The sequence below is a fragment of the Lepus europaeus genome, chromosome 10, assembly GCF_033115175.1.
Source record: "Lepus europaeus isolate LE1 chromosome 10, mLepTim1.pri, whole genome shotgun sequence".
NCBI lineage: Eukaryota > Metazoa > Chordata > Mammalia > Lagomorpha > Leporidae > Lepus > Lepus europaeus.
Genome location: NC_084836.1, coordinates 112,135,607 through 112,149,248, shown reverse-complemented (window position 1 = coordinate 112,149,248; position 13,642 = coordinate 112,135,607). Strand labels below are relative to the sequence as shown.

The window sequence follows — 13,642 nt, the reverse complement described above, 5'->3', positions numbered from 1 at the left end:
GTCAGAGGTCACACCATGAGGGGTCCCCGCCTGGCGTGGGCCCAGGACGCCTTAAGGGGCAGCCACAATTGGGTGGCCGACTATGGAGCTCAGGAGGAATCCTAGGTCTGACAAGGTTATGAGGCTGGGGGCGTCTTAGCTTTCTGACAGAGAGGAAGGGAAAAAAAAAAAATGACACTCGGTCCTTATTATCCAGTCCGAAGGCTCCGCCCCCTCATGGTCATAGCCAATCACACTCAGAGTTCCCAGACTGGCACTCATTTTCTCCAAACGCCCGTGAAAGAGGGCCACGCCCAGCACCGGACTGACAGGAGCACCAACCAATCGTAACTTGCATCCCTCTCGCCCTGGAGCCACAGGGGATTTCCGGCGGCTAAGAGCGTCTACCGGAAGCGCTGGGTGCCGGGTAGCTCTCCGCGCGTCCCGCCCTGGGCAGGTTACCGGGCTGGCGGCGAGTGAGCGAGAAGATGTCGTCTCCTCAGACCCGGGAGGACGCACAGGGCGGCGACGGCCGCGACGATCCCCCCCGGGACCTTCGTAGCGTCCTGGTCACCAGCGTGCTCAACCTCGAGCCGCTGGACGAGGATCTCTTCAGGTAGCCGGCGGCGCCTGGCCCGCACCCCGCTTGACGACGGAGCCTGCTGACCTCGGCTGCCGCCGTCCCCTGGCCCTGGCCACCCGGGCGAGGAGGAGCCGTGCGCGAGATACAAGCTCCGTGCACGTAGGAACGGACCTGCGCCCGACAGAGCTGACCTCCCTGGTGGGCGGCTGCTTGGGGTTTGCCCCAGGGCATAAGCGGACCAGGTTGAAAACTTGGACGCAGCTCCTCCCGCACCCCGTCGCCGGCCCCCTGTGGGGGCTGGCGGCTCATCTCGCACCTCGAAGCCTGGGTCTGTTTACTTCCCAGAGTCACTTCGGCTTAGGCGCGCTGGTTGGCCTTGTTGGAGGCTACCTCGCCTAGACCTCCCCTGCTCGCGCTAATTACAAATCACTTCCCGGGGGGCGGCTTGCAGCGCATTGTTAGGGAAAATGCTAAGCTCCAGGCTGGGTGGTGGGAGATTCCGGTCACCTCCGTGCCTGGCTGCAGTTGCCTCGGCTGTCACACAGCCCGAAGGAGTTAGATTTGACATCAGAGACCCTTGTAGTTCCGAATCCCGATGGAGGGATTGGGCTGCTGTGGGTGAGAGGTGTGAGGGACAGGCCTTAATCCAGCCCACCTGCAGCTCAGCTCTCATTCTGGTCCATGCAAGGCCTTGGGAGGCTTCTGCCTCCCCCTGTTATGAGAGAACACTGGACTTGCAGTCAAAGTCCAGGTGCTGCCCAAGACTGGCAGTGTTGAAGCTGTGTGAGCTTGCTTGAGTTACTTTCCCTCCCTAAGCCCTGTTCCGGGCAACACCATAGTGGTCATGGAGGCTGTGGAATCTCCCGCAGAATGACAGACATAGGATATTTGCCTGGAAAGGGGTCTGTGGCTTTACTAGATTCAGGAAAACATCCCAGACCCAGATGTGGTTTTGAGATCCGCGCCGAGGGGCTGGGGAGGCCGGGGAGTTGAGCCCAGCCCCCGCGTCTGTCTTGCTTTTCTCCTCTCCCCACAGAGGAAGGCATTACTGGGTACCCACCACCCAGCGGCTGTTTGGAGGTCAGATCGTGGGCCAGGCCCTGGTGGCCGCAGCCAAGTCTGTGAGTGAAGACGTCCATGTGCACTCTTTGCACTGCTACTTTGTTCGGGCAGGTAAACCCCCCTCCCTAAACCCCAGCCAGCCCTAGTGACCCAGGAGCCACTAGGAGAAAGGGAGAGAATAGGGCTAGAAGGAAGAGCAGGGAGGGAGAGGGAGACACCTCCCTAGGAGGCCTTGGGTGGAGCTCACACCCCCTGAGGCTCACTGCGTAGTACTAGCCCTCTGGTCCCTGAAGACGCAAATAGTGGCCTAACTGCTTCCTGTATGCCTTTTGTCCTTCATTCTTCACATACCCTCTGGGGCTTAGCACCGCACTTATCCTCTGCTAGGGGTCTGGAGGTGGGCAGAGAGCACAGAATCTGTGGCTCTAGGGCCTAGTTTCAGCAATGCCCAGAATCGGGCAGACAGCCTTGAGCCTTGGTTTACCTCATCTGTAACGTGGAGGGAGGGGGCAGGTGTTTGGGACACCCACAGTCCCGTATCAGTGTGCCTGGGCTCTGCTCAGTTTCAGCTTCCTGCTAATGCACACCCTGGGAGGCACCGGCTGATGGCCCAAGTTCATGGATCCCTACAGCCCACTTGGAAGGTCCAAATTGAGTCCCTGACTCCCAACTTCAGCCTGGCCTAGCCCTGACTATTAGTATCATTTGGTTAGTGAGCCAGCATTTAGGAGAGCTCTGTCTCTCAAATAAATTGTTAAAAATTAAAATAACAGGGGTAGGTGCTGTGGCATAGTAGGATAAGCCTCACCTGCAGCACCAGCATCCCATATGGGTGTCTGTTCAAACCCTGGCTGCTCCTCTTCTGATCCAGCTCTCTGCCGTGGCCTGGGAAAGCAGTGGAAGATGGCCCAGGTGCTTGGGCTCCTGCACCTGTGTGGGAGACCTGGAAGAAGCTCCTGGCTCCTGGCTTTGGATCTGCTCAGCTCCAGCCATTGCTGCCTTTTGGGGAGTGAACCAACGGATGTGATACTGGAGGGAAGGCTGTGGAAGCCATGGGGTTCTTGTCTTCGTGGGGTTCTTCAGGCAAGAAAGAATTCAGGCGTGAGACAGAGAGCGGAGTGAAAAGGCTTTATTGGGGATAGGGCATCCGACAGAATGGAAGGGACAGAGAGAGAGAGAGCACCCAGTCACTCGGACTGGGGAGAGCGAGGTTGCATGGTTGAGTGGAGACATTACACCTGGGCGGCTCAGCAGAGAGGCAGAGTGCTGAGTGCGCAGTCCATTTGGATTCCCTAGGTTTTTAAGGGAGTCTGTTTACCCACCTCCCCCTCTCCTCCAGGACAAAGGATGGAGAATCCTGGCGGAAGGGTTTGTTGGGTGAAAATTAGCAAATTCCTCCCCAGATTTGCTGGCAGAGTAGTGGGGCTTCCCTTAGGGCGGATGAGAAGGTTTTATTGCCCCATGTTATCAGGTCCTGAGGAGGGAGAATTCTGGGAGCTTTCCTGGGGGAAGGGCTGGGAGCGCCTGGGAGGTCATCAGGGTCTGAGCAGGACTTTGAAGTGCAAGATGCGGGGCTTCTGGGGCTTCCACAGTAGGTGCTGCACACACACACACACACACACACGCGGCTCAATTTCCGACTTCCTACCTAACAGGTGGAAGACATTTCTGTCTCTGCCTCGCTCTGTTTGTAACTACCTCTCAAATAAAAAAATATTTTTAGAAAAATTAAAATAATAATAAAAATGGAAGAGAGGCAGGACCAGAGGTATTTTATGTATGTCACATACAGGTGCTTATAGCTCTGGAACCAAATAAAAGAGTAATAATATAAAACATATGCTCTCTTTTGGAAAAAGAAACAAAAACCTCACTTGCTCCCCCTCCTCCCCCTCGTCTGTAAGGCAGATGCCGGTGATTTGAAAAGGCACTGTCTCTGGCCCTGGCCACTGGCTGAGAAGATTCTGTGCAACTCTGCAGTATGTGATTTGTATTAAGCAAACCCCAGTGATGTTTTCTCTTTCATTTTACAAATAATATAAGGTGTTTTTTTTTTTTTAAGATTTCTTTATTTATTTGAAAGACAGAATTACGAGGGAGGAAGAAGAGGAGAGACAGAGATCTTCCAACTGCTGGTTTACCCCTAAGGTGGCTGCGATGGCCAGAGCTGGACCAAGCCAAAGCCAGGAGCCAAGTGCTTCATCCTAGTCTCCCACGCGGGTCCAGGGGCCCAAGCACTTGGGCCATCTTCCATTGCCTTCCCAGGCCATTAGCAGAGAGCTAGATTGGAAGTGGAGCACCTGAGACTTGAACCAGAGCCCATATAGGTCACAGGTGGTGGTTTTACACACTGCTTCACAATGTCGGCCCCTATTTTACAAATGTAAAAGTTAGGTAGTAAATAGACCTTTTCATGTTATCCCATGGCCCTCACCCCCACCCTTTTTCTGCCTTGCCCCTCCCGGCAGCCATTTTTATAAAGCATTTGAGTCCTTCAAGTCCAGCCTGGACCTTCCCCTTATGCCAGCTGGAAGTAAATGTGCACTTGATTTATTGGGTTGCATGCGCCAAAAGTGCTAGCTTTTTGATGTTGTAATCCTAGTCTAGTGAGATCCGCGGCTGTTTTGCCTTGTGGGGGTGGGGGCACTGTTTAATCACTTCATCCTGTGATGACAGAGCTCTGTGAGTCTTTGCAGGTAAAATATCTAGTGCAGGGCCTGGTGTGTTACTGATTTTCTATTATTAACTATTCTTTTTTAAAAAATATTTGAACGGCATAGAGAAACATACTTACAGGCAGATATCTCCCAGGCACTGGTTTACTCCCCAAATGCCTACAACAGGGTGAATTTTAATTTTTTTTTTCATTTTTTATTTTTAAAATACAACCTTTTAAAAAAGCATTTGTTTTTAAGATTTATTTATTTATTTGAAAGAGTAACAGAGGAGAGGCAGAGAGAGAGAGAGAGAGAGATCTTCCATCTACTAGTTCATTCCCCCAAATGGCTGCATCAGTCTGGGCTGTGCCAGGCCGAAGCCAGGACGCAGGAGTTTCATCCGGGTCTCCCACATGGGTGCAGGGCCCAAGCACTTGGGCCATCTTCTCCTGCTTTCCCAGGCCGTAGCAGAGAGCTGGATTGGAAGTGCAGCAGCTGGGACTCACACCCGCGCCCACATGGGATGCAGGCACTGCAGGCAGCGGCTTCAGCTGCTGTGCCACAGCACCGGCCTCAGGTTACCTTTCCATGTAAGGCTTAAGGTGGAGGGCACTTCATTATCATGCCAGTTAAAGCTGGCCTGCTTGGGAGATTTTGCTCTTATCTCTCATGTCTCCTGATATTTTTAAATTTTTATTTTTATTTGTTTGAAAGTGAGAAAGAGATCTCGCATCTGCTGTTTCACTCCCCAAATGCCCGCAAGAGCTGGGGCTGGGTCAAGCTGAAGCCAGGACCTCAGAGCTCATTCTGGGTCTCTAATGTGAGTGGCAGGGACCCAAGTACTAGAGCCATCATCTGCTCCCTCCCAGGGTGCAGGAAGCTGGCGTCAGAAGTATCAGAAGTGGAGCCAGGACTTGAACCTAGGCACTCTTTATGTGGGCTGCAACTGCTCCAACCAACATCTTGACACTGTGCCAAATGCCTGACCCTTCCCTAGTAAACTGAAATATCACATAAACAGTTTCAGAGTGATGCGTTGGAGCTTAAGCATAGGTGACGCCATTCTGGTGTTTAGTCTGGTCATTTGGGGCCAGTTGGGGCCTAGGGCAGGAGCTTATTCCAAAGCTCTGGCCGCTCCTTTGGAATGTTGATGTAGCCGGAAGTGGAGCTGTGGGTGTTCCCCCCACCATTCTTACCCAAGGGAGCTAGGCTTGGGGGTTTCAGCCAGTTCCTGTGGTGCTCTGGATTTGAACCTGGTTTGGGTGTCTCCAAGGCCAAACTTTGCTGCTGCTTTGCCTTTCGCTTTCATCCTGGGGATGTAATTCCAAGCCATGAGAGAGCTGCCAGGGTGCTGTTCCCAGGTTCTGGGGGAAAGATCCTCTTCCTTGGAAATTCTCCACCCAAGGGCAGCATAAAATGAACCATGCCCAAGCTACCATTTCAGAATTAATCATTAATTATTTGTGCCTCTGTCTGCCTCTTGAAAGGCAAGACAGCTTAAAATAATTGGCACCTGTTAAAGGACTATCAAAATAAGAGTCAAAGAACAGGCTTGGGGGAAATGATCATGTCCAGAAACTAAGCTAAAACACTGGATCAGTTTTGCACAAAACTTAGTTCTGAGCTTCTTGGCACAAAGGCAAAATGCGAAGCTTTCTTATTAGTTTGTGATGTGATTCAGATACACTAAAGATAAGCAATGATGATGTTTCAAGGACATTTTAAATAAAAGATGCAAGCGGCAGGGCTTGGCCGTTTGTCATATCATTTCATTTCTTTCTCCAAAAGCCCAGGAAAAAATGGTGATCAGTTGGAGTTCTATTTTCAAGTTTCCTCTACAGAGGTACTCAATGTATGGGAGTAACCTAATCTAACTCAGTGTGGGTTCTGATAGAGTCTGGAGAATCCCTAATGGATCTGCAAACATTGCGTCCAGGGTCGGATAGTAAATATTTTGGAGCTGTACACAATATGTAAGTGAACACGACTGTATTCCGAAAATGTTTATTTTAAAGCATCCGTTTTCTCCCCACCCTGCACAGCTACTGTGAGACCAACATGAGGAGACATTCTCCCGGGTCTGGTGCCGCTTGGCAGCCGGCGCTGGCTCCAGAACTGTTACCACTCTTCCTTCAGGGTGCTCTAGGGCCTGCCTGCTCTGCCCTCGTGGACGTAGCCAGGAGGAGATTGGGAACCCACTCACACTGCAAGTCTGTGATCCTCCTCTGGGAATTTGCGTGTTAGCTGCAGCCTGAGGATTCCTTTAGAGCTTTCTTTAAAAAAAAAAAAAAAAAAAAAAAGATTTATTTATTTATTTATTTGAAAAGCAGAGTTAGAGAGAGAGAGAGATAAAGAGAGAGAGAAAGAGGGGTCTTCCATCCTCTGGTTCACTCCCCCAGATAGCCATAATGGCTGGAACTGTGCTGATCTGAAGCCAGGAGCTAGGAGCTTCTTCTGGGTCTCCCACGTGAGTGCAGGGGCCCAAGGACTTGGGCCATCTTCTACTGCTTTCCCAGGCCACAGCAGAGAGCAGGATTGGAAGTGGAGCAGCCGGGTCTCGAACCGGCGCTCATATGGGATGCCAGCACTGCAGTCAGTGGCCTTATCCACTACACCACAGTGTTGGCCCACCTTTTTTTTTTTTTGTAAAGTGTAAAACTTCAGTGTTACAGAGGGCAGGCTTCCTTCCCAGACCCTGAAATCAGACAGCACAGCAGCTGTCTCCAGTGTCTCCGCTCTTGGTAAGCCTTCTTCAAAAGCCTTTGACTTTGAATACCTCCCATTCTGATAACGTGCTCTTTTTTTTATTTTTTAAAGATTTCTTTATTTATTTGAAAGGCAGAGATAGAGAGAGAATCTTCCATCCATTGGGTCACTCCCCAAATGGCCACAATGGCCAGGACTGGGCCAGGCTGAAGCCAGGATCTTCTGGCTCTCCCACATGAGCATCAGGGGCCATGCGCTTGGGCCATCTTCCGATGCTTTCCCAGGAGCATTAGCAGGGAGCTGGATTGGAAGTGGAGCAGCCGGGATTTGAACCAGCACCCATATGGGATGTGTGCACTGCGGGCAGACATTTAACCTTCTACGCTTCAGCGCCGGCCCCTCAAAGTGCTCTTTATGGCAGTCCCAGTACCAGCTGGGCTTCAGACATTGGTGTTTACTGAAAAGCCCCTGGTACAAGTGAGCGCCCCTAGGATTTGGATCCCAGTAGAGGAGGCAACACTTGTAGTCTACTGCTTTCATCTGCAAGTTGAAGATCATCCCCTAAATACCTCACAGCTCAGGTGTCAGAGCTCTCCAGAGTCAACCTGACAGCAAGGCGCTTCAGGGACACTGGGGGGCTGGGCCTCTAACGATGCTCCTTGACCTTCTAACCGAAGTCAGTGCGTCCGCGCTGCATTGGCGCACAGGCACTGGCAGGGGAAGGAGCATTTACACATGCAGAGCCTGGCTGACAGCCTTCCGGAGAGAGACTGAGTGTACAAAGAGATAATAGCCTGGCCAGACCGCTTACAGAAACGGGTGTGGATATTTGGCACGATGGGACCGTAGATGCCAGCTGGGACTCCCACAGGCCATGTTAGGGTGCCTGACTTGAGTCTGGGCTCCTCTGCTTCTGATCCAGTTTCCCACTGTTGTGCACCCTGGGAGGCAGCAGACGGTGGCTTGAGTACTCGGGTCCCTGCCACTCACACAGGGGATCTGGGTGGGGTTCCAGGCTCCTTACTTCAGCCTGGCCCAGCTCTGGCCGATGCAGGCAGATCTCTCTGCCTTCTGTCTCTCTGTCTCTGTACCTTTCAAATAAAAAGTAAAAATACTAAATAAAAATTTGAAGAAAAAATTCATCTCTGATCCATAGGTAGCAGTGATCTTTCTCCATGTCAGCCTTGTAGGCGATCAGACCGCCGTCTCCAGCGAGCAGTTCAGGCACCAGACATCAACCCCAGCCAGGACTCAGTTAATACCTGACAGCTTCCCTCATTCGTGGCCCCGCTTCCAGCTTAGGGCCAACTAGAGAAAGCGGAATCTGCGTTCGTCACCCTGTGCTTGGAATGCCCTGTGTCTTATTCACCTGCTTCCCTGGGCCAGCAACAGGGCACACCGGAACCTTCCTTCTCCAGCCCTCTCCGCTCCTCTGCCTGCCTTTGGGGCTCTGCCAAAAGCACGTGACGGTGGTCGGTTCTCTGCTGGAGCAAGTTCTGAATAAATAGCCTTTGTTCTAAAAAAAAAAGAGACAAGACCCAAGAAGGGGAGCAGGAGGCAGTAGGCCAGTGTTGCTGACTTTTTTTTTTTTTGACAGGCAGAGTTAGAGACAGAAAAGTCTTTTTCTGTTGGTTCACCCCCCAAATGGCCACTACGGCCGGCGCGCTGTGCCAATCCAAAGCCAGAAGCCAGGCGCTTCCTCCTGGTCTCTCATGCGAGTGCAGGACCCAAGCACTTGGGCCATCCTCCGCTGCCTTCCTGGGCCACAGCAGAGAGCTGACCTGGAAGAGAAGCAACCGGGACAGAATCCAGTGCCCCAACCAGGACTAGAACCTGGGGTGCCGGCGCTGCAGGCGGAGGATTAGCCAAGTGAGCCGTGGCACTAGCCTGCTGACTTTTGATCTAAAAGAATGGAATGGGTTAGGCCTCATGACAAAATCCCAGCATGGATGGAGCAAGAAAGCTATGCTGTGTGCTAGATGTTGTTCTAAACACTTTACTACTGGGAGCTCACTTAATTCTCACTAAGATATTGTGAGGTATCCCCACTCTGGCCACCATTTTACAAATGACTGTGCTGCTCAGAAGAATGAGGTGATTTTCCCAGGATCCCCCACTGATGAGTGGCACAGTCAGGATTTGAATGCTCTGGGATCCGCGTGATGACAGGACCCAGGCCCTAGTGGGCCTCAGTCAGCAGCTAGGAAGCAGGAATGAAAGGGAGGACAAGTGGAGGAGAGGTGCCTGTCCAGTCCTTGTGATGATGACAGGGCCTGTGGGGCCGACTCGGGCTCACCAGGCCCCTTGTGCCCGATGCAGGGGACCCAAAGGTGCCAGTGCTGTACCAGGTGGAGCGGACGCGGACAGGTGCGAGCTTCTCGGTGCGCTCCGTGAAGGCGGTGCAGCATGGGAAGCCCATCTTCACCTGCCAGGCCTCCTTCCAGCAGAACCAGCCCAGCCCTGTGCAGCACCAGTTCTCCATGCCCTCTGTGCCCCCACCGGAAGAGCTGCTGGACCACGACGCCCTCATTGACCAGTATTTGAGGTGAGAAGCGACAGCGCCAGGGCAGGGTTTTCACAGGGTTTAGTGGCTGGTGGAATCCTTTAGTGCAGGGGCAGGGCCACATAAGGACGGCAAAACCCTTAGGTCTGGCCTGCCAAGGGAACCACAGGCAGGACTCGAAATTCACAAAATCTGTAGCAGGCTCATTTTTTTAAAAAAAAAGATTTATTTATTTATTTGAAAGGCAGAGTTAGAGAGAGTGGTCTTCCATTTGCTGGTTCACTCCCCAAATGGCTGTAACAGCTGGAGCTGAGCCAATCCAGAGCTAGGAGCCAGGAGCTTCTTCCGGCTCTCCCATGTGGGTGCAGGGGCCCAAGCACTTGGGCCATCCTCTACTGCTTTCCCAGGCCACAGCAGAGAGCTGGATCAGAAGTGGAGCAGCCGGGATTGAACTGGTGCTGAAAGATGTCTCTTTCTCCCTCTCTGTCACTCTGCCTTTCAAGCAAATGTCTTTTTTTTTTTTTTTTTTTTTTTAAGATTTACTTATTTACTTGAAAGGCCATTAGAGAGGGAGAGAGATCTCTCACCCAGTGGCTTACTCCTGAAATGGCTGCAATGGCCAGGGCGGGGCCAAGCTGAAGTCAGGAGCCTAGAACTCTATCCAGGTCTTCCACATGGGTGGCAGGGGCTCGCAAGCACTTGGGCCGTCTTCTGCTGCTTTCCCAGGTACATTAGCAGAGAGCTGGATCAGAAGTGGAGCAGCCAGGACTCAAAGGTGCTTCTAGGGGATGCCAGCCTTGTAGGTGGTGGTTTAACTCTCTGTGCCACAGTGCTGGCCCCAAATAAATCTTTTTTTTTTTTTTAAATAAATGAAATGGAATTTACACTTGTTTCTCAGTTATTCTAGCCACATCCCATCAGCCTGACTCTTCTGTTCACATGGACGGATGGAGTGAAAATGGCAGGACCTGGGAAGAGCACTGTGGGCGGTGGTTACTGTGCTGAGGGCGCTTTCCTGGAAATGCAGGGGTTCGTGGTGTTCTCTGCTGGTATCTCCATGCAGATCACGCAGCCTGTGTCTTGCACGTTTAGAATGATGTCATGGTTAAGCGTATGGGACTGGGCAGCCCGAGTTACAGTTATCAAACGGGCATGCTAATGACTCCTCTCACAGGCAGTTGTATGTGCAGCACTTGGGAGCTGCAGATGGTAGTGTGCTTATTGCTAGGGCATGTTGGGCTTGTTTGCCTTATCTTGCCTTCTCACAGCGTTTGCTAGGAGGTAGGTTACTCTCATTTCCCAAGCAGGGCAGATGGGAAAGCAGGCTGAGGGACTGCTGACATACACAAGACCACGTGGCTCCTAAGGATTCGCACACTCTGCCCTCCTGCCTGCCACGAGGGGGGGAGCTCTGGAGGAATGAGGAGGGGATCACAAGAGGCTCCCTGTCTTCGGGGTCTCCTGACCCTTTCCTCTTCACTTTCAGGGACCCTAACCTCCAGAAGAAGTTCCGAGTGGGGCTGAACCGAATTGCTGCCAAGGAGGTGCCCATTGAGATCAAGCTGGTCAACCCACCCTCCTCCCTGAGCCAACTACAAAGAACGGAGCCCAAACAGATGTTCTGGGTGCGAGCCCGGGGCTATATTGGTAAGAGGACCCCAAAGATTGGAGGAACCACTGCAGAGGTCTAGGCCTGCCACTCGCTTGCCCGGGGTGGCCTGGGGCACGCTGCGTCCGCTGTCCTTTTCCGTTACCTGCATGAAGGGGGAGTTGGCGGAGCTTCTCACCAGGGCCCTCTCAGCCCTTTGCATAGGGAGAAAGGGGAGGTGACTAATCCCAGCGGAGGACCCTTCTGGGGAAGGCAAGGCGCCTCGCTGAGGGAACCTCTAACTCTGCAGTCAGAGGAAGATACACCGGCCAGGGCCTGGGCCAGGAGAGTTGGGGGTGAAGACTGGATGTTAGTCCTCAGTTACCCCACCCTTGTCCATTCCCACTCCTTTGTCCTGTCACATACACACACCTTGGGCAGCAGCTGGACTATACACAATGCGTGGAGGTCCCTTTCTCCCCCACCTCCCTGGAGGTCCTGAGCTGTGACGCCCAGAAGCCCAGGGCTGACGCGCTGGGACCTGTTTCAGGGGAGGGCGACATGAAGATGCACTGCTGCGTGGCCGCCTACATCTCGGACTATGCCTTCCTGGGCACGGCACTGCTGCCCCACCACCGGCAGTATAAGGTGCACTTCATGGTCTCCCTAGACCACTCTATGTGGTTCCATGCTCCGTTCCGCTCCGACCAGTGGATGCTCTATGAGTGCGAGAGCCCTTGGGCTGGTGAGTATGGGGCCACAGGGGACAAGGGCACTGACCCAGGGTGGAGGGAGCCTGCTTTCTTGGGTGATGCTGTGTCCCCCCACTTCCTCTGGGGCACTGCACGGTTCGCGTCCTCCCCTGCCTGGCTTTGGTGTTCTCATCTTTAGGACAGCAGGGTGAGGATGGGACACCCGTTCAGCTCTGTTTCTCTGACATTCCGAGAAGATGACTCACTTTTTTAGAGACCCAGGTCTAGTCCGGAAGTACTTCCGTCTCCACGTGGCAAATCCTATCCCCCCTCTGCCTTTTCCCAACTAAGCAAGTAGGGTGACCTCAGAGCAGTGTTGCCTAAACTTGGCAACTCACTGGACTGCCACTTGAGGGAGCTTTTTCCAACTCGACTCTGACTCCACTCCCGGATGGTGATTCAGCTGGTCTTGGAAGAGGTCCAGGACACTACTCGTGAGAAGTTCCCTAAGTGATTCTGCTGATTGACATGGCTGGGGGTCAGGGCAGCGGAGGTCCCTAAGGGCCTCACTGCCTGCGCCCTGCGTGTCAGGGAAAGAGAAATCTAGACTCGGGTATCACCCGGTTCCAGAATCCTGCTCTCTTTCCCAGGAAGTACATTTCCAGGAATGAAACACCTGGGACAGAACTGCAGGGACTGTTTATCCTCAGGGGAGGGGCACTCTCGGGTGCCAGTAGGGTCAAAGACAAGACGAGCGATCCCGAAGGCAGGGCACTTGGGTCAGGTTTGGCTGCCTCTTGGGGCCGAGTTCCTCAGCCTCTCTGGACTGCATTTGGCTTCTGTGAGAACTAGGTGGGCTCGGCCATGTTTGGGGAAACCACCAGTTCTCTATAAGAAACCTCACATGCAGGTCCAAGTCCAGCGAGGAAGAATGTCCAGGTGGAGAGGGAGGCCAGATCGCACGGCCTCGGGGGCCCTCCCCAGAGCCCCTCCGAGTCCTCATGAACTTCCAGCCTGGAGGCCTTGGCTTGATGGTTACAGGGGAACTGCTGGGCTTCCTAACCCAGGCAGCCAGGGGTACAGCACAACTGCTGGGTGAACCTGTTGAAGGGCACGGTTCTCGGAGCTCCTCCCTCTGTGATGTTTTTGAGGAAGTGAGCCGGTGCTTAAATGTGCTTTTAAACCGTTAAGTGGAGTTTCTGTGGGAGGAGTTCCCCCCAGTGACTGTCCATAAGAGGCCCATAAAGGGCCACTTGGAGATTTGGAGCAGCCAGAACACTATGTCCTGTGTGGGGCAGCCCTGGCCGGGGCCAGACCCTTCCGAAGCAGCATGGGCATGCTGAAGCACAGGGAAGGCCTGTCTCACCCTTCTCCCCCGCAGGTGGTTCTCGGGGGCTGGTCCATGGGCGGCTGTGGCGTCGGGACGGGGTCCTAGCCGTGACCTGTGCCCAGGAGGGCGTGATCCGAGTGAAGCCCCGGGTCTCAGAAAGCAAGCTGTAGCCAGAGGTACCAGCTTGGCCTGGGCCTTCCAGAAACTCCTTTCGGCCACCATTCCTGAGGCAGAGTTACAGTTGAGGGCTGAGCCTTCTGTCCCCTGCCCCCCTATCTCCCCCCCCATCCAATAAAGAGACTCATACCACTGGAGTGGCCTTTAATTCCCCCGGGCCAGACCTGCAGCCTCCATCCCTCAACTTCAGGACTCCAGGGCAGAGTCCCTCGCTCTTCAGCCAGGCTGCCTGGCTGGCTCAGAGGTCTGGGAAAACGAAACGTTGGCCCTGAGCTGGCCCTAGCCCCTGGCTGTTTATAAGCCAGACAGAGGCTGCGTCCAGTTTCCCCCCTGCACCGTTCCGGGCGTCCTGAGCGCTGCTCACC

At 53.5% G+C, this 13,642-nt stretch overlaps 1 protein-coding gene across 3 annotated transcripts; it reads left to right on the top strand.

The window, feature by feature from the left end:
• The first annotated feature begins 394 nt into the window (after positions 1-394).
• ACOT8 (acyl-CoA thioesterase 8) lies at positions 395-13,410 on the top strand. 3 transcript variants are annotated; one of them, XM_062204270.1, is made up of 6 exons: positions 395-595; positions 1,599-1,735; positions 9,307-9,532; positions 10,977-11,137; positions 11,629-11,823; positions 13,152-13,410. In XM_062204270.1, exons 1-6 carry the CDS (start codon positions 468-470, stop codon positions 13,268-13,270), a joined length of 966 nt encoding a protein of 321 aa, XP_062060254.1. In that variant the 5' UTR covers positions 395-467; the 3' UTR covers positions 13,271-13,410. The 3 variants fall into 3 exon arrangements, with proteins under 3 accessions (XP_062060254.1, XP_062060255.1, XP_062060253.1); XM_062204271.1 differs by having other exon boundaries at positions 13,126-13,410; XM_062204269.1 differs by lacking the exon at positions 13,152-13,410 and having other exon boundaries at positions 11,629-13,119.
• The last annotated feature ends 232 nt before the right edge of the window (positions 13,411-13,642 follow it).